The 25,981-nt window shown below is 36.9% G+C and overlaps 1 protein-coding gene across 1 annotated transcript in view; it reads left to right on the top strand.

The window, feature by feature from the left end:
* Positions 1-25,981, top strand: part of ADAMTS20 (ADAM metallopeptidase with thrombospondin type 1 motif 20) — a 171,295-nt gene that overhangs the window by 62,738 nt on the left and 82,576 nt on the right. Inside the window, exons 8-18 of the mRNA XM_042990808.1 lie at positions 670-775; positions 2,570-2,716; positions 4,712-4,853; positions 6,998-7,102; positions 13,145-13,290; positions 14,572-14,753; positions 14,852-14,992; positions 17,234-17,347; positions 19,345-19,440; positions 22,602-22,768; positions 22,917-23,046. Of these exons, the coding sequence (XP_042846742.1) occupies positions 670-775; positions 2,570-2,716; positions 4,712-4,853; positions 6,998-7,102; positions 13,145-13,290; positions 14,572-14,753; positions 14,852-14,992; positions 17,234-17,347; positions 19,345-19,440; positions 22,602-22,768; positions 22,917-23,046 (1,476 nt within the window). The remainder of the gene's footprint in view (positions 1-669; positions 776-2,569; positions 2,717-4,711; positions 4,854-6,997; positions 7,103-13,144; positions 13,291-14,571; positions 14,754-14,851; positions 14,993-17,233; positions 17,348-19,344; positions 19,441-22,601; positions 22,769-22,916; positions 23,047-25,981) is intronic.

Below are 25,981 nucleotides of genomic sequence, written 5' to 3'. Positions count from 1 at the left end.
TTTTTCATGGATTCTATCAGCTCTAATTCTTTTTGTTCAGTCAGTTCATACTGCACATTGGCATGACATGATATCCTTTATCTTAAAGAGTAAATATATCTTAATAAATCTTCTTTAGCTAAAATACAAAATTATTGGGTGCCCTTAATATATGAATCCTATTTTATTTAATATATATTAGATACCAGGTGCTATTCTACGCACTTAACATACATTCACTCATTATAATTAATTGTATGCTGCCTCAAAAGTTTTTAAAATGAAAATTTATTATAGTGGTGTATTTTCTGTATTAGTTCTATTACCAATTTAAACATTCATTGCCTTTTCTAGTATCCACACTAATGGGGCTTAAAACTTCATCCTTTGTATAACAAATACTTTTTCCTCTTCCTTTTTTTTTTAAAGCACTTGTTTGCCCCATATTTTGAATTATTTTCTTCAGTAAAATCCAGGAATTGGTAAAAAAAAAAAAAAATATTTCAATTGCAGATAAATCATTCTGTTCTTTTTTTTCCTTCACCTTAAAAAACACTTATGTGGTATTAACAGCCAACTCTACATCCTTTTTTTTCCTTGCATCGATTTCTAAGTAGTAATGCCCATAGTAAATGCTTTATTTATGATTTGATGTTTCCCATTTTCAAATACAACTATGAAATTTTTCAGGTTTAGCAGAATTAGGTACCCTGTGTGATCCTTTACGGAGCTGCTCTATTAGTGAAGAAAATGGACTGAGTGCTGCCTTTACCATAGCCCACGAACTTGGCCATGTGTAAGTACCTTCTGCTACCTCAGTAATAGGTTTTCTAGTAATCACTGCACAGAAGACTTAAAAGTCCATCTTCAGTTGAGTAATTAGCAGCTCTATGTCTTAAAAAAATATTGTTAGTATAATTTTCCTCTCTGAAATGCTAACTCTGGCTCTTTTGTGATCTGTTAGGTCAGACAGGCTGCACTGATCAACAGACTAAGCAAAGAACTAGCACTTGGGAATTCTTTTATTTCATTTACTGTATTGGATTACTATGACCAGGACTTCTGGCCTCTATCCCTTGTTACCCCATACATGACCAGGTACTGTCCTCTACCATCTTATGGGAGGGCCTGCAGGGGCTTCTGGTTCTGGGGAACTCCTGATAAAATGACAATACCAACTCACTTTTGCTCTTAAAGCTCAGAGCCCCAGCAGAGAATGTGGTATGTGGGAATTACTTAATCATTAAAAGATTTTTAAGTCATTCTTCCAGCTCCATAGTTGTGTGTGTGTGTGTGTGTGTGTGTGTGTGTGTGTGTGTGTGTGTGTGTGTGTGTTTCTTTTTGTAAAAATTAGGGAGGGGTTCTGTCCGTTCCTGCATTATTATAAGTTCTGCTGGGGTTCTGTGCTCTAAGAATGGAGGCCATGATTCCATGAGATAGCCTCAGAGCTCCCATGGAAAGTCAGAAACCCCTACAAACTCATCCACTGAAAGGGATTCCAAACGTGCACCCCAGCACTCCTGGGATTTCTTGTTCATCTGCTAATTAGGGATTTGAGGCTAGAATGCCCTCTTTAATATACTGTCTTTTCCTGGTCATGCCTTACATCATTAGCATATTCAACAGGGATAATTTCAAGTGGAAACCATTTTTAGTAAACTAGTGCCTCTTTAGTTCCCCTGCAGTGTGGTTATGTTTCATGATTATTAGCAGGGTGCACACTCAAGTTGTTAAAGCGGAGGATAGGACCAGGAGCTTACCTGAGGGGTGTAGATGCATTGCAGCAACATCTGGAAAGCACTATTAGCTGATCGCCAAGGCTACTAACTAATGAAAAACTGCTCTTGCAGAGAATACCACCTTAGACCTTTATTTTCTTCCTGAGAAACTCTTTAGGTGTCTTTAGAATATGGGTAAGTAGTTTAATTAAAAGACTGGTATTTAAGTACAAATCTCTGCAGGCAAAGAGCTGAATTAGGTGGTTTCAGTGTTCCTTGTAAATGCAAGTTTATACTTGGGTCCTCAAATGAAGGCATAGGATCTGTTGCTGACCAGCTAATTATTTAATATATTTGCTCTTAGAAAGATTTGGCTGCCCTTGAGGAATGTTTTTGTTATTCGAATTCGGTCAATAATCACTTAGTGAATACAGACCAGAAACAGTCCTTAGTCTGTTTCATACGAAATATGTAGACACTATAAAATGATAAGGAATGAGAGATTAAAGAAGTTTTGATACTGTGGTCATAGTCCGTGGTCTAGAAACTGGTAACACCTTTATGTAATTGATCTTCACACATCCCTTACAACTATGCATGTTGAAACCTGCAAGTACTTATGTGAGTGCTCTGTCAGTTTTGTCATGAGGTAAGCTAGAGTCCACATTTTTATTGTTTAGACTCCAATTTAGTGTCAAAATCAACAAATAGTGCTACTGATAAAAGTTATAATGTAGTGTTTGAGATCCTGTGCTTCTAAACATGAAGATAACCCTGATTTTATGTTTTATGGGAAAGATCGAGAGTATAATTTTGTATTTTATCTTCTAAGATGTGTTACATATTTTCATATTCTTTGTTTTTATTTTTAGATTCAACGTTCCACATGATGATAGTTTTAAATGTAAGGAACCTGGGATTAAACACCAATATCATGTAATGGCTCCAACTTTAAATTACCACACAAGTCCTTGGACCTGGTCAAAATGTAGTCAGAAATATATCACTGAATTCCTAGAGTAAGTCTAAAGTTCTGTTACTTTAGTTAAATAATGAAACATTTATTAGACTATAGACTTTGAACTTTATGTTACTTTGATTTAATTTCTGTCCAGTTTTGGTTTAAATTTGTTTACTTTGTACAACTGGGTTTTTAAAAACAAGGAAAGAGTTGTATGTACACATTTCACTCCTAAAATATTTTGGTGGGGGCAGGTCAGACCTAGATTTGGGAGCTCTATTAGGATAACTTGTTATTAAGGGGAGACTTAGATTCACAGCTTTCTTACATGTTTGAATTTTTTCAGTAGGTACTGCGTAATATAAGAGGAGCTTAAGTGGTTCAAGTTTTGAGGTGCCTTAGAAGGACAGACAATAGCTGAGGTCCAACTCTGAGTATTCCGAATAGCTCTCTGTGGCCAGAGGGATGTGGAGTAGTTTATATGCTTACATATTCTTCTGGAGGATTTTCCTGGGTCTGAAGAGGGGGCAGATCGATTTTTCTTGCCTCATCTCCATCTCCCACGTTTCTCTGCTTCCCCACTTTTATCCAAATGGTGTTTCTATCTTACTGAAAGTTGCCAAAAGGCAAGGCCAAGCTCTAAGTAATTTTTTTTGTTTAAAAGCAATATTCATTTCCTTATATATTCTAATCCCCAGTATATGTGGTTACTAGTTACCTCTTTTGTGAGAACTATGGAAATAAATGAAACTATGCTTTGTAATATGTTCATAAATCCCAAGATGATCATTTTTTTTTTTATCCTTGTATGGGGAGTTGATTTAAAAGCATAATACACAATTGCTGTTGTATACATAATTGCATATAGTTTTGTTCAATGAGGTATTGGTTAAAAATACCAGGGGATGTGTTTATTTTTGAATGGTCCTAATGGGATTCTCTCCAATGGAAATGTTAAAAACACACACACGCATGCACGCGCACACACACACACACACACACACACACACACACACACAAGCTGACTTAAGTTACATGTTCATTTTTGGATGAAATTTAACATCTTTCTAGCCAATAAAAATTGCTAAATTTCTTAAAATTATGGTAATGGAATGAATTGTTTTTAATCCAGTTGGGATGGTTGAATATTTTCAGTTTCCTGTATGCTAAATACTGCATTACAAACCAGAAGTGAACAACAAATATTTCTCCTATTTGCCACTTTCTAAGTCCTTTACATGTATCCTTGAATAGCTGTTTGCAAGGTGGATAGTGTCACTATTACTGCAGAGGAGTCCCAGCCTCTGGCACGTGGAGTCCCAGCCTCTGGCACATGAACTTGTCTACAAACCAGGCAGGCATTCTGGAAGCAGCAATACCAAAACACAAACTCTGCCTCTTTGAAGTGGACACAACGTAACACTTCCTGAAACTGCTTTGTTTTGTTGTTGAGAACTATAAATGTACTTTCTCAAATGATTTAAAAACTTTTTTCTACAACATACTGACAATTTTAGGGGGGGGGAGGTGCTTAGGGTGGCAAAGCTGGTTAAGCATCCAGCTCTTGGTTTCAGCTCAGGTCATGATTTCATGGTTTTCTGGGTTTGAGCCCTGCATCTGGTTCTGGGCTGGCAGCATGGAGCCTGCTTGGGATTCTCTCTCCTCTTCTCTCTGTGCCCCTCCCCAGCTCCTGCTGTGTGTTTCTCTTGCTCTCTCAAAGTAAACTAAAAAAATAAAAAAATAAAAATTTTGAGAATTTAGGCATTTAATAGGGATTATTATTGGACAACAAAATAGATCAAAAATATAGTGTGATTACATAAATGGGTTGCATAAATTATATTCTCATGAATTTACAACTTTTTTTTTTAATTACACCTTCAAAGCAGTTATGGGGCTCAAATGAGAAACGGATTTTTTTTGCGACTTTCGTATGTATTCACTTTTAAATTATGAAAAAACCTGTTTCTGAAACTGTAGAGCAGTGACTGTGATGAAGAATCTTCTGTTATGTATCCACCTGTATTCACAATATTTTTGGTCTTTGGTACAGTACTGGCCATGGGGAATGCCTCCTTGACAAACCAAATGGAAGAATATATGATCTGTCTTCACAACTTCCTGGATTAATGTACGATGTGAACAAGCAGTGTGAACTGATGTTTGGCCCTGGATCACAAGTATGTCCCTACTTGGTAAGAAAATTAGGTCCTTCTTTTGTTTTTTAAACTACCATAAAGTTAAAGTTAGAACATATTTCAAAATGTACTTTTATTCTCTTGAACAGAAGGTGAACTAAATGTATCTTCGAAGTTTTAACTTTTAGAGACATAGATTGTTTGCCCGAAAGGGGTTAAAAACAGGAAAACTCGGGGGCTCCTGGGTGATTCAGTCGGTTAAGTGTCCGACTTCAGCTCAGGTCACAATCTTGCGGTTCATGAGTTTGAGCCCTGTGTCAGGCTCTGTGCTGACAGTTCGGACAATAACTCTCACAAAATCCTATGTCAAGTATTCCCATTTAGAAAACAGGTTTTAAAAACATTCAAATATTTATTTTCAAATACTATTTTGGGGGGGGGGTGGGGGTGTTAAAGACAGAAGTGTCTTGATAACTGGTTGTATTAAAGGACCCAGGAATTTAATAGACTACATTTTAATTTACACAGATTTGAATCCAAAAAAATCTAGGGCCTGTTGTTATTAAATAATTACTTTAGAACTTTGAGGATTTTTCATAGGTTAGATCCACTACTAGATTGTGAGGATCATTGGACCAGGAATGCAGATTCATTCACTCATGGAAATATGCATCTCCAGTGGTCAGTTTAGGATCTGACACATACTAGGTGCCACAAACTAAGTGTTTATTGAATTGAATGAGTGAAAGTTATATAGCCATGGGTGCAGAGATAGGCAAAACATATTCCATATAGTAATATTGTTTAAAAAAACAAACTTATAATTTAAAAAAGTTAATATGCTTTTATTTATCTTAATTTTTATTGATTTTATTTTATTTTTTATTTTTAAAAATTTACATCCACATTAGTTAGCATATAGTGCAACAATGATTTCAGGAGTAGATTCCTTAGTGCCCCTTACCCATTTAGCCCATCCCCCCTCCCACCACCCCTCCAGTAACCCTCAGTTTGTTCTCCATATTTATGGGTCTCTTCTGTTTTGTCCCCCTCCCTGGTTTTATATTATTTTTGTTTGCCTTCCCTTATGTTCGTCTGGTTTGTCTCTTAAAGTCCTCATATGAGTAAAGTCATATGATATTTGTCTTTCTCTGACTAATTTCACTTAGCATAATACCCTCCATTTCCATCCACATAGTTGGAGATGGCAAAATTTCATTCTTCTTGACTGCCAAGTAATACTCCATTGTGTGTGTGTGTGTGTGTGCGCATATGCGCACACACACACCACACCTTACCTTCTTTATCCATTCATCCATTGATGGACATTTGGGCTCTTTCCATACTTTGGCTATGGTTGATAGTGCGGCTATAAACATGGGGGTGCATGTGTCCCTTCGAAACAGCACACCTGTATCCCGTGGATAAATGCCAAGTAGTGCAATTGCTGGATCGTAGGGTAGTTCTATTTTTAGTTTTTTGAGGAACCTCCATACTGTTTTCCAGAGTGGCTGCACCAGCTTGCATTCCCCCCCCCCCCACCAAAAAAAGTTAAGCTTTTAAATATCCACTATTGAGGAGGGGAGATTTAACATAATTTTTGGAGATCCATTTCTTTTCTACCTGACCTACCCACTAAATAAACATTGAATTTAAATTCAGAAAAAGGGAATTATCTTGGGTATAGCTCCTGTGAACCTCTGGATTTTTGTTTCTTAGGAAAACTTGAGAGCCCTTTGTTCAACTTGAAAGTATGCATTCTATTCACAAAGTAGGAAACCAGTATACATTATACAGTATTTCTATGCACATTATTCATACATTCTATCGTATCAAAAGAGGCTTTTGGAAACTCTTTGTGAATAACATTTAACAACAAAAAGTCCTTTAGAAAAATGTCTTGCAAAGAGAAAAATGTCCCCCATAATTTTGAATATTTCCACTCTAATTTCTCTCTCCCATTGTTCAGTGTGTGATGAAAATCCAAAAGTTCTTAAAAACTGAATGTTGCCATTTTATGTGTTCAGAGGCAAATCAATGATTAGAACTTAGTGAATTTTTTTTTTTGGCTTGATTATTTACAGCTCTGACCTTGAAACCATGAAATCTGTAAGATCAATGTATAAACTGATGGTTTACACTGAATTGATCTGGTGGTTGTATTGTTATTTTACTCTTGTCTGCTTTTTGTTATCTTGCAGAAGCAATGCAGACGTCTCTGGTGTACAAGTGCAGAAGGAGTTCACAAGGGTTGTCGCACTCAGCACATGCCCCTTGCAGATGGAACAAACTGTGGTCCTGGGATGGTAGGTTTCCTGGAAGGGTGAGTCTTGTATCAAGAGACTATCCAAGGAAGTGATTGCTCTGCATTTCAGCGCCCTTCATGATTGGTCAACTCTTGCTCTGCTAGTGAATCAGTGTTGCCATGTGAACAGATAGTTACCTAAGTATATTAGTCTTATTAACAATGAGTATAGACATAAAGATCCTAATAGATCAGCAATTTCCCCAAATTCAGGGATGTTACCATTGTTTACATTTTCTCCTATAAAATTCAACCAGGTATAATGGAAAGTTTTAAGTGGCTTCTTCGGATATTTATTGGTTGTAAATGTCTTCAAATACATCATATCCCTAAAGTAAACGGCCTGAATATATAACATCAGGCATGAAATAATTTAAATCTGCAAACATGATGCTGAGAGACAGGGTTTACCCTGATAACCAAACATCAATGTGAGGATGAAGTCAGGTGGTAACTTGGTGCTTCAGGATGAAGGCAAGTTCCATTGGCCTTGGTAGCCAGTGCCGCCTGCGCTGAATAAGCTTGAGTCTGTTGACGCCTCCTCTGAGCTACCTCAGCACAAAATGAACACTTTCTTGGCAATGGGGTTGGCTAGTGCTGCCGCTTTTGTTAACTTCACATTGGGCACAAGTAGAAACTGAAGGACCGGGTCACTAGCTGATCTTTTGCTTTACCAGCTCTTTGCTTCATGGAAATGTTTGCACCAGCCATTGCCCTTCTCCTTGCCTTCTGTCAAAAGGCATGTGTTTTCTGTGAATGTTGCCTGCATTACAGAGTTTTATTGGGACTTGAGCAATTTTTGCAGTAGCTGAAGTCCTCTGAAATGGTTTAGCACTCAGATTACCTTGGGACCAAAATTCTAGTGGACTTCTTCAGTTCGTCGATTGGAACTAGAACTGAACTTTAAAGTTTTATCTTTATTTAAAATTGTTATTTTGAAGACCAAAAATATGAAAGACTTTATTTTTCTCACTTTTTGTGACCAGTACTGGTAATTGGCTTTTGGGGGAGACGAGAGTGGCATTTGGGAGAGTTACTGATTATCTAAGGATGAACAGAGAAAAAAACCTTGTTGTAGTCTGAATTAGAAACAGCTGTTAGCTCATTAGAAGACTTGCTCCAAGGTAGTCCCCAGATTCAAATCTGATTGGTCCTTAAGTGCCTTAGCAAACTTTAAAGTTTACTCTGTGCCATGAAACTTCAGGCTTGATGGCATGTGGCTAACATAGCGATGGATATATTTACATGCATCACATATACCATTTATAACTGAGTAGTCTAAATCCGGTCAATGCATTAGCATGATAAAAAATTGAGATATAGGAGTAAAATGCACAGATATCAAATGTTCAATTTGGTAAGTCTTAACAAATATAGATGGACACTTAGCCAATATCCCAATCCAGATGAGAACATTTCCATCACTCTAAAGTTGTCTAGCCTCTGTAGAGTTTCTCTTTTTCCAGAGAGAGAACATACTTCCTGATTTTAATGTAAATCGAACTATATAGTGTATGTACATGCACGCGCATACACACACACACACACCCTTTCTGTGGGCAGAGGGAAAAGGGGTCAAGCTTTTTTTATTCAAGATGTTGGAGTTTCATCCATGTTGTGTGTATTGATACGTCATTCCTTTATGCTGCAGTGTAAATCAGGTGTATAAATGCACCATAATTTTTTTATACGTTCTTCTGATAGACAATTGGGTCACTTCCAGGTTTTGGTCATTATGAATAAAGCTGCTATGAGCATCCTCATACCAGTCTTGTGAGCATGTGCTTGCATCTCTCTGAAGTAAACAAATATCTAGAAATTGCTGGGTCATAGGGGAGGTGCATGTATGTAACTTCATAGGGAACTGCCAAACCATCTTCCAAAATGGGTACTTGAGACTCTGGCAAGTGATGTATGAAAGTTCCAGTTGTGCTGCATGTCTTGCCAATTGATGATCTTGTTAATCTTGTAACAAAATTTTAGACACTTGAGGTGCAAAATGGAATACTATTATGTTTTTAATTTGTGTTATCCTGATTATTCTCCATCTTGAGCATGTTTTCATGTACTACTTAGCCGTTCAAATATGAGGTGTACTGTAAAGGGCCTGGATTTGTTGGAATTCAAGGTAAATGTGTTGAGACACTGGGACCTACTTTAAAACTTGTATAGATTAAAAGCAGAAATGCATTTGGGGTAACATGTGTATCGTGTAGATATAAAATCCCTTTTATCATTTATTGAAGAGAGTGAGCCTCTTTGCATTAGCCACATTCAATAATAAATGGGCCTTTTTTCAAGGAAATTCTAAATGTCCTATCTTTTGCTTCAATATTCTTTTAGTCCCTTTATCTTGTGACTATCTATCATATAAGACTATCTTTTAAATACTTGTGGTAGTAAAACTATTAGCATAAACATAGAGTGGAACTCACCTGACAATGACTTGACTTTTTTTTTTTTTTTTTTTTTTACATGGTGAACAATACAACATTCTTTTTCTTGGATTTTTCAGAAATAGTGCTAAAGGATTATTTGAAACGTTTCTGGAAGATGTTCCCCAAATTTACAAGAACATAGTACATTCTATTCAGAGATTTTTTTTTCACTTTTAATGGCTTTATCATTTTGAATGATCTTAATGGAGGGCACAAAGCTTTTTTCCTGCTAATTAATAAGCTTGGTTATAGGATTCATTCATTCAACAAAGATTTATCAAGGACCCACTATGTGTCAGGCACTATTCTAGGTGCTCAGGATACATGAGCAAACAAAAAAGAAAAGATCGCTGCCTTCATGAAGCTTACATTCGTAGTGGGAGAGGGCTGACTGCAATTTAAAATGTAGTGGTCAAAGCAAATTTTATGGAAAGTTGACTAATGAGCTATCTTAAAATGAGGGAGTTAGCTATGGAGAATATTGTGGGGAACTGAGCTCCAGGCAAAGAACAGCTAAACTCCTAAATCTGCAGTATTGGAGTGGTTCAAGGAAGAGTAAGGAAGGACATTGTGGCTGGGGTGAAGGGTGGTATATAGGAAGTAACTGGAGGAGTATTTTGTAGGTCCCTGTCGGCCATTGTGAGAACTTTGCATTTATTCAGAATGAAAAAGACGGATTTGAGCAGAGGAGTCACCTGATTTGAGCTAACTTTTAAAGTAAGTTGAAAAGGATCATTATGATTGCTGTTGAGACTAAACTCTAGAGAGCAAGAGTTGGAAACAGAGGAGATCTACTTGGAGAGGTATGGCAGTGATAAAGATGAGAGATGACAGTGGCTCACACCAGAGCTGGGAGCACTAGGTTGATACTTAAAAGTCAGTTTGCTTTTGAAGGAACTAGAACATTTGCTAACACGTTAAATGTGAACTGTAAAGAAGAGGTTGACTGTTTTTGGCTGATCAACTTAGATCGTATCAGCAGATTTTAAGGGGTTGGCAGTTGACTTTTGGTGTGATTTGTGAAATGTAAGACGTTAAAGTGAAGATGTGTAAACAGCTATATACACAAGCCTGGAGTTCAGGAGAAGGATCTGGGCTGGGAGTGATCGTTGTTGATAGGGAAGCATAAAGGTGATGTGAGCCCAAAAAGTTCAGCATTAAGTGGAGACCTAGAAACCAAGAAGGGGGAAAACTGATACTGCTAAATCAAGTAAGACAGAGACTGAGAACTGGGCATTGGGTGATGTCCACATGAGCTGCTTCATGGAGGGTGGGGCTGTGAGAGCAGAGGCAGTGAGAGACCATGGTCATGGACGGCTTTTTCAAGGAGAAACAAAACAGTAGCTGGTGGGGAAAGTGAGATCTAAGGAAAATTCTGTTAAAGAGGGTAATTATGTATGTTTGTATATTAATGAGAATGAACTAATGGAGTACTTCTCCAATTAGCTCTAGTAAAGGACCAGTCTTTTTTAAAATTTCTGATAATTTAAATCGATACTTGTACAAAATGATGGAAATGATTAGAAAAAAAAACATTCAAAATGACAAAAACCTTCAAAATGTAAGCCAATTCTCTGGAAAAGAGTGTGGCAGATCTTCAAATTAAAAATACAGAGATGCCTGGGTGGCTCAGTCAGTTAAGTGTCCGACTTTAGCTCAGGTCATGATCTCACGGTTTGTGGGTTCGAGCCCCTCATTGGGCTCTGTGCTGATGGCTCAGAACCTGGAACCTGCTTCGGATTCTGTGTCTCCCTCGCTCTCTGCCCCTCCCTTGCTTGCTCTCTGTCTCTCTCAAAAATAGACATTAAAAAATTAAAAAAAAAAAAAAAAAAGAATCATCTAATCCAGCAATACCACTCTGGATATATATGCCAAAGAACTGCAAACAGCCTTGAGATCTCTGTACAGGCCTGTGGCCATCAGCATTTATTCTGTATAGCCAAGACGTGGAAGTGTAACCCAAGTGGCCATCAATGGATGAATGAAAAAACAATGTTATATACACACATACAATGGAATATTATTCAGCCTTAAAAGGAAGTTATGACACATGCTACAATGTGGGTGAACTTTGAGGACCTTATGCTAAGTGAGATAAGCTAGTCACAGAAAGACAAGTGATGCATGATTTTAATTCTATGAGATATATAGAGTAGCCGAATTCATGGAAACAGAAAGTAGAATGGTGGTTGCCAGGGGCTGGGCGGGGGAGGGGAGAGCGAATGGGGAGTTAGTGTTTCAAGAGTATAGAGTTTCAGTTTGGGAAGATGAAGAGCTCTGTGGATGAATGGCAGTGATGGTTGCACAACAATATGAATGCATTTTAATGCTACTGAATTCCACACTTAAAATGGTTAAGATGGTGATTTTGTGTTGGGTATTGTACCACAACGAAAACAAATATAAGCCATTTTGACGTTTACTTTTGAGAAAATGCTAGCATGAGCAGGGAAGGGGCAGAGAGGGAGATGGGGAATCCCAAGCAGGCTCCATGCTGTCAGCACAGAGCCCCAGGTGGGTCTTGATCTTACCAACCGTGAGAGAGATCATGACCTAAGCTGAAATCAGGAGTCCTTTGCTTAACCGACTGAGCCACCCAGGTGCCCCAATATAAGCCCACTTTTAACATTGATAAACATGAAATTACTGCCCAAATCCTATAAACGTTTCTAAATTCAGTACTTATTTTCAATTTCTCTACTCCTTGCAGTGACTAGTTCACAGACTGGCATCAGTGCATGGACCACTTTTTGGTTAGCTTTTTTTTGTTTTTGTTTTTGAGAGAGAGCACAAGTGGGAGAGGGGCAGAGAAAGGGGGACAGAAACTTGCTCTGGGCAGACAGCCACAATCCCCCGGCGGGGCTCGAACTCACGCACCATGAAATTATGATCTGAGTTTAAGTGGGTCGCTCAACTGACTGAGCCACCCAGGCACCCTTGGTTAGTTTTTATATATTAGAGACTGGAACAATGATGCTGTAGGAGAGAGGGGAGAATTGTTGCAGTGATGTTTGGAGCCATGAGAGTAATTGAGATCAAGTGCACAGAGGGATTGACTTTGGCTAGGATCATGGATTTTTCATGTACCCTAACCGGTGGGAAGGTTGAGGACTGAGCACAGGTGCCCTTAGGTGGATAAAAGGAATAGTAGATAGTGAGCAGCTTCTCGTGTACATTTCCATTTTCTTGTTGAAAGTAAGAAAGTGATCATTGAGGCTTTGGATGAGATGAAGTAAACCGCTAAAAAAAGTGGGAGAGTGATACGTATCTTTGCATAAAAAACCAGAAGCATATATCTATATTGTATTAATAGTCACTTCTTTAAAGTTTTCATCTTACTGTGTTTTCCCCATACAAGTATTCCCTCCCCCAGTGAAACTCAACATTTTAAAGGCAAGGGAAATTTCCTTCTTTTTTGCATTCTACAGATCTTACTCAGCAGATATTCAGAAAATATTTGAGTGTCAAATGTAATCCCATTTCTGAATCAATATCTTTAAGTTGTGTGCATTTTCTCCACTGATATTTATGGTATTTAAATTACTGTGATATTGCAATTGGGTATGTATGAATCATTTCTTTGTGTATTTTTTTGTTTGTTTAAGCATTGCCACCACGGGCTATGTGTAAACAAAGAAATGGAAACACGTCCTGTAGATGGTGAATGGGGACCATGGGGACCTTACAGCTCTTGTTCAAGAACATGTGGAGGTGGAATCAAAAGCACAAGCAGGCTCTGTAATCGCCCCGAGTATGTCTTTTTTATGTCACTGTAAATTAAGATTATCTCAAGGCACCAGAAAGTAAACATCAGTTTCATTCACTTCTATACTGGAGGAGGTCAGTCTGTAAGTTTCTGAGATTTAGAAAACTTCTGGAATACTTTGAGCCCTATTACCTTATATCTTGGTAGACTCAAACCTTTAAAAAATATATATATATTATTTATTTTAATAACAATATACATATAATTATTTAATAACTATTTAAAATTAATGATATATATAACTAACATATATAATTATATGTATTATATATAATATATATAAATATTTATATATTAACCAGCTTAATCTTTTAGAATATGAATTTAAGAGCTTTTTTCTGATTGAGATTACATTTGAGGAATAGTTGTAAAAATGAAATGACAGTAATATAAGGGCATTTTAATACTTACTGTGTTTCCATTGAAATCCTGGCTCCTTTAAGCTGTGTGTTGACTCTTCTGGATAAAATCTGTACCTTCATGACCAGTTGTTACTCTTTTGTGTAATTTGACATGTCATATTTTCTTTCTCTGCTTCTCATAGATGCATCAGTGTCTTTAGCTCAAATAAGTACTGAAGCATATGTTCCCCCTCCTCAAAATCTTTAAAAGAACATAGAGATTCCATAAAGATTTTTAAGTACTGTGTCTGTTGTTATGATAAAGTGGTAAGCAATAAAGAATTTTTGATGCAGAGATGACAATACTCTGAAATGACTTCGATCATTGGAATTCCAGAATAGCTAAATTATGCTGGAAGTTTTCATATTTAAAAAATGCTGACAAAACGAATTTTTATTTTCCAGTGTAAGTTGAAATAGAGATGGATGGATATAGATAGCATGAAACTCATGGAAGTGAGCGATAAGTAGTATATACAAAACAATGATGCCTGGATATTTCTTTAACATGGTATAATCTTGATTATCTTTGGTTCACTATGTTTGTTTTTTACCCCCCAAATGAACAAACCCTATTCTGAAATTTTAAACCAAATTCCCATCAGTTAGTTCCTTGTGAGTTAAGTCATGAATAAGCTATCATTGCTGCCCTCCAGACCACAGTGTCTATCTTAAGATGAATGTCTTTACAGTTCATTAGCCATACAATTGCTTAAAAGCCATGTAATATACTTCTGTTAAACAGGAAGTGTTAGTGGGACATAATTAGTTTTCCAGATCCCGGAACAGAATGGAACAGTTTGAGAAGTAAATGGCAGAAAGAATATTGTACTGATGTGCTTTAAAATGTAATGAATTTGACTAGGCCAAGAAACGGAGGAAAGTACTGTGTGGGCCGCAGGATGAAATTTCGATCATGTAATACTGATTCATGTCCAAAAGGCAAGCAAGACTTTCGAGAGAAGCAGTGCTCTGATTTTGATGGTAAACATTTCAACATCAATGGTCTTTCCCCTAATGTGAGGTGGCTTCCAAAATACAGTGGGAGTAAGTAGTTAGAATATTTTTTTGATGTAAAAATTTCTTGAGACCTAGGAACACACAGCTGTATTATTGTACACCAAAAATTTGACTTTTTCTTACAGTTGCCATAAAAGATCGCTGTAAACTCTATTGTCGGGTTGCTGGAACCACAAACTTCTACCAGTTGAGGGATAGGGTTGCCGATGGTACTCCTTGTGGAACTGAAACTAATGACATCTGTGTTCAAGGCCTGTGTCGGGTAGGTAACTTATATGTAAAATGACTTTGAGAATATTTTTCTTTTTCTGTAACCAAATATTACTTCTATAGCATCAGAGTACAGTTCTGGAATTATCATGAATTCCAGTGCAGTGCCCTTTAGTGATATCACCCTATCTTTAGGAATATGGTCAAGAGACTATGACTAAGGAATTCTCTGTCATCCAGAGTGACTCACAAAACATTAAGATAAGCTTGCTAAGGGGTGCCTGCGTGGCTTAGTAGGTTAAGTGTCCGACTTCAGCTCAGGTCATGATCTTGTGGTTGGTAAGTTCAAGCCCTGCGTCAGGCTCTGTGCTGACAGCTCAGAGCCTGGAGCCTGCTTTGGATTCTGTGTCTCCTCCTCCTTCTGCCTTTCCTCGGGTTGTACTCTCTCTGTGTCTCTCAAAAATGAATAAATGTTAAAAAAATTTTTTTTTTGAAAAGTTTGCTGGTTTTGTTTTGCTTGAGGTATGCGAAATCAAGATGAGGCATGAGATCGGCTTCTTCAAAAGATAGAAAATATTAGGACACAGGGTTGTAAAGTCCTTTTTGCTACTTGAAATGAGTCCCTCTCTGGTGACCCCTCCCCCATTGGTTAGTTGATGATACTCCCCCCTCCCTCTTTTCATCCTTGTCCTTCACTTCCCACGTGCATCCAACAGGCATTCACTGAGTATCTACTAAATACTGGATACTGTTCTAGTTACTACTCAAAGATAGTCCCAGGTTAGTAGGGAGGAGACATGTAAATAATTCAAATGCAGGACTTTGGGATCATGTACAGGGTGCCGTAGGGATCTTGAGGAAGGGATGTTGTGTGAGAAAAGGGTGTAAGTGATTCAGAGAACCCTTGTGGAGGGTGTGAGGCTTGAGCTAATTGAGAATGAGTAGGTTGTAGTAAAGGTGAGGAAGTAAGGGACCAGGGTTGGACATAGGGATTGGCTATTACATACACTTCTTGTCTGAAGTCCTGAAGGTCCCTGGAAAGAATTTGGAGTTGAGTGAGAGATGTGATTTGATCTGCATGTTAGGATCTTCATAATCCAATGGTTTAGGAGAGGATTGGAGATAGGTCAGCTGGTTAGGATTCTGGGTGAGAAGCAGATGAGACCCTGAATTAAAGCACATACATTACAGATGGTGATCTTAAAAAACAGTGGGTTTGAGGATTAGGATAATGAATTTGGTCTAAAGACTACAAATGTAATATGAACTCATTCTTTGGGTTAAGGCAGAACTTGAGAGGACCAATTTTCTGTTAGCCAAACATCTATTACCTACCAGTTACCTGGATGATAAAATGCTTTGCACTCAAAGGTCTGATGAGATGTTCAAAGAAAAGGAAAAAATAACCTGGAGGCTAGAAAAGGGGTACTCTGTGGCCTGAGAAATAGGTTTTATCTAAATTAGCAGGAAGTCCTATACAATGGAAAAACAATGATTATCTGAACTTATAGATGCAGATTACTTTCAGAAAATATCTGGTCAAAATTTGGGAAATACTCTGTGTAGAAATTTGAGTAACCTCATGAAATTTTTTTTGATCATTAAATTTTAGGAGTATTCTAAAGAACAAAGAGTTGTTGCAGTGTCTGCAAAAGACAGTATCTGCATAGAGAACTGTGCTTGTTCTTAACCCCTGGATCAAACCATTCACTCTCACCTTTATCAAATCACTCATTCTTTACATAAACACATTCTTTACATAAACTTATTTTGCTGGTTATTAATTTTGGAGAAGTAAATTTTCAAATGTACTCTATTCCCAGAGTTCTAAGATTTTGAGTTAAAAAAAAAATCACAAAAAACATCCTGTTAGTTATTTTAAATGTGTTCCTTAAATCAGATTTTTTTTGTTGTTTCTTTGAATTAATTTCTTTAAAAAGTGGCTTAAATGGATGGTGGACATAAGAATTATTGTCCATGTTTGTTACAACACAGATTCCTAGTTTTTACCTCCAAGGATTTTTAATTCAGAAAATCTGGGATCTGCCTTTTTAAATGCCATCCCGTGTGATTTTGATGCAGGAGGTATGTGGATGACCCTTTGAACCTTTTTTTTCAACCATGTGAAAAGGTGTGTGAAAATATTGATGTATAACAAAGTCAATAGATCCTCTGAAAAATCCTATTGTATCGAATCACCTATTAATTGAAAGAGTACTTGTGAAAAGTTTGTAAGGCATCATGCTTATAATGAGTCATTTTTATAATCTTGGTTGTAATGGTTATTTTGAAGCAAGCTGGCTGTGATCATGTGTTAAACTCCAAGGCCAGGAGAGACAAATGTGGAGTGTGTGGTGGGGATAATTCTTCATGCCGGACAATGGCAGGTGTCTTCAACAGTGCTCATTATGGTAAGCTATGTATTTTTCTAATTTTCCCTCATATGTGATGTAAAAATGGAATATAATCAATTTCACTTCTCTTTAAAATTAGTAGGAGAATATATCATATTTTCTATTCTGAGACTTTGCTAGGACAATCTTTTCCTTTTTATGGTAGCAAATGTAGTTCTGTAGAATTTTCTTTGCAAAATGAAAAATGTATTTTTTACAGTTTATCAGCCTTAAATTGTGTTCAAACAGTTTAGTATGAATTGCTTCAATTAAAGCAGTATAATTTAAAACCAACACTTTGTTTTTATCCGTATGAAAAGTATAGTACATTTTACACTCGGGTGATGCTTATGAATCTCAATCACTAGATTTGATGTTATTTTTGTGGTTAAGATCCATTATTTTATAGGAGCCATACACATTTGATGCAGTTAAAAATGGCACATTTATCAGTTTGGTCTGTATCCACTGAAAAACAATTTTTTTTTTTGTAGAAAACCACATGTACCACATTAGTATCAAATATATAGCCTTGCCAAAATTGTATTATGACTTAATCAGTTTGCAAATGGAAAAAGATGTTAAATTCATTTGTACAGTTGTAGCCTTTGTTACATTTCTGCCCCCTGGTGGTAGCCTTTGCCTTTCACATTTGCAATACCTAGAAATTGCTTTGTTGAAAAACGATAACTGCAAAGACCTGAGTAGTGGTGGTAGTAGGAATATTTAATAGTGAAAAAATTAATTAAAAATGTTTCTGGTAGGCTGTTGACATAAAACCAATATGCATGTAGTGTATGTAGTTTTAGACCGTTTATCACTTTATTTTTAAAATCTGATCCCCTAAAGGGAAATAGATAAAGGTGCTCTAAAAACATGCAAGGTAATCTATCAGGGCTACAAACTTAATCTTTGATTTTTATCTTCTTTTCATTTTGAGAGAGAGCATGTGCAAGCACATGTGGGGCAAGGGGAGAGAGAATCCCATGCAGGCTTTGCACTGCCAGTGGGAGCCTGATGCTGGGCTCGAACTCCTGAACTGTGAAATCATGACCTGAGCCAAAACCAAGAGTCAAACACTAAACGAACTGAGCCACTCAGATAGATGCCCCAAATTTAATCTCTTAAGACTTCCTAATTTTGTTCCATATTTAACAAAGTTATATATGAGAAAAATCACAAGTTTTAATCCATGTATTAAATAGAAAGAAAAACTAATAAGGAAAAGGAACCACTTATAATAATCACTAGAGCAAAATTAATGGCTCACTTTAAACCCGAGAGTATTTGGAAAACTATGTAGTAGCAATGTTTATGGTGTAGGGAAAACACTTCTTAATATACACTATTTCCTCATCTTTTGAGCAGTGCCAGTATTGTTAAATTTGATCTCATAAAGTAGAAATATTTTAATTTCCTTAAAATAAACGTTTTACTTCTGCCATGATAATGTATTAGTAGACTTTTAAGAATAATGTAACATTTTGGAGGTAGCTACAGAAATTCCTGCTTACAGTAGAAACTAAATGCTTAAAAAATGTTATTAACTTTATTTTGCTGTTCACTGAATCTCTGTGTAAACATAGAGCAATGAGCAACTATTTTCATCTCTTCCAGATTTTTGAATAGCATTTGAAACCCCGATTTTTTTTCCCATTAGAAAATAGAAAATCCAAAAGTATTCGTCAAATTTAAAAATGAATGTGTTCTAAATATCTCAGGAACTAGAATCCTAATTTCCATTCTCATTCTACATTCAGAATTTTAGAAGAAAAATTAGGAAGTGTACTTTAAGATTCCAAATTCAGGATATTTCTACACAACAGTGTTTTCTCAATCCTTAGTAATTTGTGGTTTTCTACAAAAAAAAAAAAAGATTCAAAAAGAATAAACACTGTATCATTTTTTGAAGATGAAATTAAGTCTGACTATACTATTCAGATTTTTCAGTCATTCAGTAATAGCCTCTGGGCCATCAGCTTGTGAAAATTAACACGCATAAAATTATATTGCAGGTTATAATGTTGTTGTCAAGATTCCCGCAGGAGCAACAAACATTGATATTCTTCAGCACAGCTATTCTGGAAAACCAGAAGATGACAATTACCTTGGTAAACATTTCTAGTAAACAGCAGCCAATATGTGATTTGTGTGCAATTTCATGGAGGTCTGCGGTTGATGGGAATTCTTGGAAGGCAAGAAGAGCCCCTTGAGCAAACAGGCATTTCAGTTCATACTCAGCTCAAGTCATCTGACTCCCTGAATGTTTTCCTCTTGAGTTATATGCTAGATCTTTTTTTTTTAGAGTGCGCACACAAATGGGGGAGAGAGGCAAAGGGAAAGAGACCATCATAAGCAGGTGCCATGCTCAGCCCAAAACCCAAAGTGGCGCTCCATCCTACAACATGGGGATCGTGACCTGCGCTGAAATCAAGAGTCAAACACTAACTTGACTGAGCCACTATAAGGCTCCTTAGATCTTACTGTTACAGACATTGAACAAAATTCTGAAAAATTTGCTTTATCCCCATAAGAGTGTTTTATATAACCAAAGGTTATATTCAGTTAAAGTTGCATGTATATTTAGAATATAAAGATTCCAAATTCAGGATATTTCTACACAACAGTGTTTTCTGTTAGATTTAGAATATAAAATCTTTTTATCTAAAATTATAGACTTCTTTGGGGTTAAATGTTCTTTAAAGAGTTTCATTGAATGTTTTAACCACGTATCAAAAGTACTTAGAGACTTGAAAAAAAAACTTCTGTTAAAGCAAGACTGAGAATTGATTTCAGACTTTTAAATGTTAATAAATATAGTCACAGTATGTTGTCCTTCAACTACTTCCAGGGTATAAACTTTGTTGTTTATTTTTGGAAATTAGCTTTTGGCTTTAAAGAATTTCGCTTAGGCCCAAAGAAAAGAATGCTTTACAAATCCTTTACCTTCTGTCTGGGAGATACCTTAATATTGACTTACCCCAATTCACCACGCTGGAATTAAGGGATGGTATAGAGCTGATAACGAAAGTATCTGTTTCACAATAATGTGAAATACTGGCCCAAGTTATCACTGCTTAGAAGTAGGAATCTGAATCTATAATGAAGAGCTTACCTCAGGACTTAAATTGACATTATAAAGTAAATGCAAAGGGAACAAGTGCTTCATGGATGCAGATTTTCCTTTTGAGTTAATGAAAAAATTTTACAATTAGAGGTGGTAGTTGTATAACATTTTGGATATAATGCCATTGAATTGCTCAATTTAAAATGGTTAATTTTAGAGACGCTTGGGTGGCTCAGTTGGTTAAGTGTCCGACTTCGGCTCGGGTCATGATCTCACGGTTCATGGGTTCAAGCCCCGCATCGGGCTCTGTGCTGAGCTCTTGCTCAGAGCCTGGAGCCTGCTTCAGATTCTGTGTCTCCTTCTCTCTCTGCCCCTCCTCCACTTGCACTCTGTCTCACTCTGTTTTTGAAAAAAAATAAATGTAAAATATATATAAAATGGTTAATTTTATGTTCAATCGATTTCCCCTTTGTAAAAAATGCAAACAAAATTTTTCAAAGAAAATCAAACCTAAATATTTTGATATTTTCCTTTTTTCATTTTGTTGCATTTCTTTTCCTTTGCCAAAAATAGTACCTAGGTGCATGTACATAGATATATATGCAACCATATTGTAGATATTTAATATGCTGCTCTTAGGTTCCAAATGTAGATATTTGTATCTTCCTAGGAATGGACAACAGGTTCTGCCCAAGTTTAAAAACTAGAAATGTTTACCAATAAGGTATCGATATATTTTATAAGAGAGGTACTAATGGGACTGTCAAAGTCTAACTTGAGCAAATAGGTGAAATTATTAGAAGGGATTTGGAAGCATATTTATAAAATCAGCTTTGGTAACCAAAAGTAGTAAAATGTATGGTTTTTTTTCTCAGTAAATTTTATTTCCCTTAATTATAATATGACTGAAAGTTCTGTAAATAGGCCTATGCACTTTGGATAAAGTACAAACTCATTAGAGGAATTTTCATTATAGAGGATATGTCTAGAGCTTTACTGGTTTTTCATTGGACTCAGGAAAATATGAAGACCGTCATTGTAGTCCATACTATGGACTATAGTCCAAATTTATTTGGCAATAATCCCTTCAAGATTGCTTTGTCCAGGGGTGTTGTATTCATTAAGAAGTCTAGCCCTCGGTAACTTGTGTGCTTTGGGTGAGGTTCTCTGGAGGGCCACACAGATGTTTTCTGGAAAGCTTATTGTTCTACTGAAAAGTATATAAGTAAAGGAAGCAAAATAGTGCTTGATTAGTACGGAGTTTTTATTAGCATAACACTTGAAATATTAGACATCCTCTTGAAAATTAAAAAAAACACAGTGCTTTACAACTTACACGTTTCTACAAACATTTTCTATATTTGATCCTGATTCAAAAGACTGTGAAGTAGGAATTAATATTCCTGGTGCAGTTAGGAAACTAAGCAACTGGTTTGTCTGAGATCACATAGAACCATGTGAATATAAACCCATTGTTCTCAGGCCAAATTTGGTTCATCTTACTACCCTACTACTGTGGACACCAGGCCAGTTTAGATTTTAAAAGTAACTAATTGTGAGTATATACTATACTACTTTATGTATATACAAATATATAGTGGATAAATATACACATACACATATTTGATATGCTTATATTAACACCTCAATGGGAATGAGAACACGGGGCATGAACAGAAGGGGAGATAGGAGTATTCTGGAAAGCAGTCATGTACGTGTGTCAGTAGCCATAGTGCCTCTCCATGAAAAAGATCCAGATATTTATACAGAGAATAGCATGGCCATTGGATGGCCTTTTAGAATATAGACCCCTAGAATTTTATAGCTTTGTACATTTTTTCCAAGACAAGTATAAATGGAACACTGCAGCAGTCTAGATGTTCTTTCTTGCCTCACCATCCATGACCAAAACTGATTGAGCTGATGTGTCTTCTGGGTCTATGATCTCTGTTTTCCCTCTTCCTCTATGTCCCCTCTAAAACTGCAGGCCTCATGAAAGATCTTCTCAGGGTGAATTTAATATCCTAAACTGATAGGCTATAGTTTTTCCCTAAGTATGGATTAGATAACATATTACAGTAAAATAAAATTTGTTTTACAAATTAATTTACATTAATTTCAGAAAAGGAACTTGAATTTTAAAGTTTAAATACTGTGCTGTTGACTGTACTGTTTTTCTATTTCATGGGTGCTATTCTTTTACAGCATTATCTGACACTCAGGGGAATTTTCTTTTAAACGGGAATTTTGTTGTAAGTATGTCAAAAAAAGAAATCAACATACAAGGAGCTATTTTTGAATACAGTGGTTCAAACAGCTCAATTGAAAGAATTAATAGTACTGATCGGCTGGAGGAAGAAATTGTTCTGCAGGTAAATTCTCAGGGGTCCTTAATAAGACTTAGTTTTAATCCCGTTAGTAAGTTGATGGTTAAGGGCTTTGCGTTTATAAAATATAATAGTGATGTCTTTCAAGAATGTATTTTTATTAATTAATTATATGCTCCTGTGTATTTTTGAGGTTTTGTGTGTGGGTAATTTATACAACCCTGATGTACGATATTCCTTCAATATCCCTGTGGAAGAGAAGAGTGACCTATTCGCTTGGGATCCGCATGGACCATGGCAAGACTGTACCAAGATGTGTCAAGGTACCCTGGAATTAAGTAAAGGAGGCAGAAGTGTGTGTATGCTCATATAACTTGGGATACTTTGGGGGCTTTCTGCCTCTGGAATTCCCCAACTGTCTACACACACACACACACACACACCCACACACCCACACACACACCATCATAAAGACACACAAAGGTTTCTTTTATCTCTGACTTTTCTCCCCACTCATTCTTATACTTAACAGCCTTTTCTGCCTCTACCTTTTCAGTCATTTTCTCTTACTGCATTTTTTCATTCTTTCTCTGTCACAAGAAATTTCTCTAACTTGTACATTCATCCTCCCCTTATTGATGGAGGATACATTCCAAAAGACCTCCACTAGATGCTTGAAACTGAGGATGGTATCTAACCTCTTAGGTGCTGTTTTTTTTTCCTATACATATATACCTATGATAAAGGTTAATCTATAAATTAGGCACAGTAAGAGATTAACACTAACTGGTAATTGAACAATTACAACAATATACATTTGACCCTTGAACAACACACAAATTAGGAGTACCAACACCCATGCGGTTCAAAATTGATATATAACTCTTGACTACTAATTTTAACTAATAGGTTACTCTTCACTGGAAGCTTTACTGATAACAAGCAGTTGATTAACATGTATTTTGTATGTTGCATGTATTATATGCTGTAGTTTCACAGTAAAGTAAACTGAAGGAAAGAATGTTAAAATCATAAGAGAAAATACATTTATGGTACGGTAATGTATTCATCAAAAAAAAAAAAAAAATAAGTGAACGGAGCCATACAGTTCAAGCCTATATTGATCAAGGGTTACCTGTACTTAAAAGTTCTGTGAATGTTGTTGCAAACTTTATTGTACTGTACTCCCCCTCCTTGTGGTGATGTAAGGTGATAAAATGCTTTTGTGATGGGATGGAAGTGAGGTGAATGCTGTAGGCTTTGTGACAGCATTAGGCTATACTGACCCTTGCCAAGGTACATTAGAAGGTGGATCATCTTCTGGACCACAGTTGACTGCAGGTGACTCAAAGTACAGAGAGCAAAACCACAGATGAGGGGTGGTATTGTATATGGTTTCCCTCTCCTCCACTCCCCTCCATACACTCTCCTAATAACCTGTCTCCTTCCAGTGTTAGGGGTCTGATATTCTTCCGTTCCTCTGTCTTCCTTCCATGAACACAGGGAAATATATTTTGTACTGATGGCATGCATCCCTGAAAGAGGAATAGTTTGAAATGGAAAAGCCAGGGGCATTTACAGTAGGGAAAGAAAATGAAGAGTGGGGTCTTTGGGAAATCTGTAATCGTGTATACTTAATGGTGTAATACTTTAAAAATCAGTTAAATTTGAGGGACTACTTTGTTTCAAAGTAAGACCCCAGTCCTGCATTCAAGTTTTACCTTCTGGTGGATGAAACCAGCATGAGTAGATTTTCTTGGCTTACAGTAGTGAATGTAATGTGACAGGTATGCACAGAGAGCCACAGGAAAGGTGGAGCAGGCTGTGAGGAGATTCAGCCTGAAGGTGCAGGGAAATTTGATGCACTGGAAAGTAGTTCTCACGGGGCCTAGAGAAGAGGTTTTAGAATTTAGGGGAGCAGTGATTCAGAGGAGGGGGGTTCTTAGAACCATATGGAAATGAGCTGAAATAAGGTGGGTTGCCAGAGGCAGTAGCCATAGAGGTGATGGGAACGTGAGGGACACACTAACAAACTGACCTCAAGGTACCGAGGAAATGGTGGTGTCCTCTTCAGAAAAAAATCACAGACATGGTCCTGTGATGCTAGGATAGTGGTACTCAGAATGCTTGCATGGGAACAGATGTTTTTGTCAGGACAGCGTCTCTGGAGGGAGGCTGCTGTAGATGGTGCAAGACTGACTAGGATAAACACTGGAAGGAGGAAAAATAGTAACACAGGAGGAGACGTTGATTTTGACAGAGGGACCCTAGATTTCCTTACAGAAGGGAATGGAGATTTGGGAAGCGGGGAACGGCATTGCAGCACCCACTAGGCATGCTGGGCTGTGGCAGTAGATATGGGGAGCTAGGAACAAGCACAAACATCAGGTGAGTGAAGGAACCTTCTAAAGTGGCGGGGGGAGGGACATACCAAGTAAAGAACAGCAAGCTCCAAATGGAAGGTTCGACAAGACCTGATGAAATGGTTTGGGACTCTGAACTGCACAGCGGTCTCTTAAATAATTTTGTGCTAGAGGGGAAAAGCTATTAGTTGATTTGCCACATAGTGTACTATGATGATATTCCCTCTTTATGTGTAACTTTTTAGTTTGTCTAAAATGAAATTCCTTCAGTCTTTTCTGTGTATGGAATGTCCTCCGTTCCCAGACTTTGTGAGAGCTATAAATTTCATTTTCATATTTTCAAGTACATAACTTAATCTGTCAGTTTCAGTTATCCTGTACTTTTTCATCTGTTATTGTGGCCCTCTTTTCTCTTGCTCTAATTTGGTTGTGTTGCTTTTAGTCCTGATACATGGCTACCCTCTTGAACTTCTGCTTCATTATTTTTCTGGGATTCTCTTTTACTTTGTGTTGGATTCCTGGTTTTCTAAATCCCATGCATTCTTTTACTTCCCCACTGGTGGAACATATTCCTCAGGATATTCTTGAGGAACAGAGGTAGTTGTTTTTTGTTGTGGTGGTGGTGTGGTGTTATGGTGTTTTTTTTGTTTTGTTTTTGTTTTGAGACCTTTCTTATCTGAAAGTACCATTATTCTCCTTTCACATTTGATCAGTAGTTTGGGATAAATTGTAAGTTAGATGATTGTCCTTTAGAATTTTGACAGTCATCTTTTCTGATTGCCTGTGTTTCTATGTGACACTTTCCACTGTGGTAGTTTTGTGGCTCCTCTCTAATTCTAGTGGTATGAAATTTCGGGACAATTGGCCTTGATGTTGGTGTTTTTTTTTTTTTTTT

The sequence above is a fragment of the Panthera tigris genome, chromosome B4, assembly GCF_018350195.1.
Source record: "Panthera tigris isolate Pti1 chromosome B4, P.tigris_Pti1_mat1.1, whole genome shotgun sequence".
NCBI lineage: Eukaryota > Metazoa > Chordata > Mammalia > Carnivora > Felidae > Panthera > Panthera tigris.
Note: the sequence above shows the minus strand (reverse complement) of the source record. Positions and strands in the feature narration are given on the sequence as shown.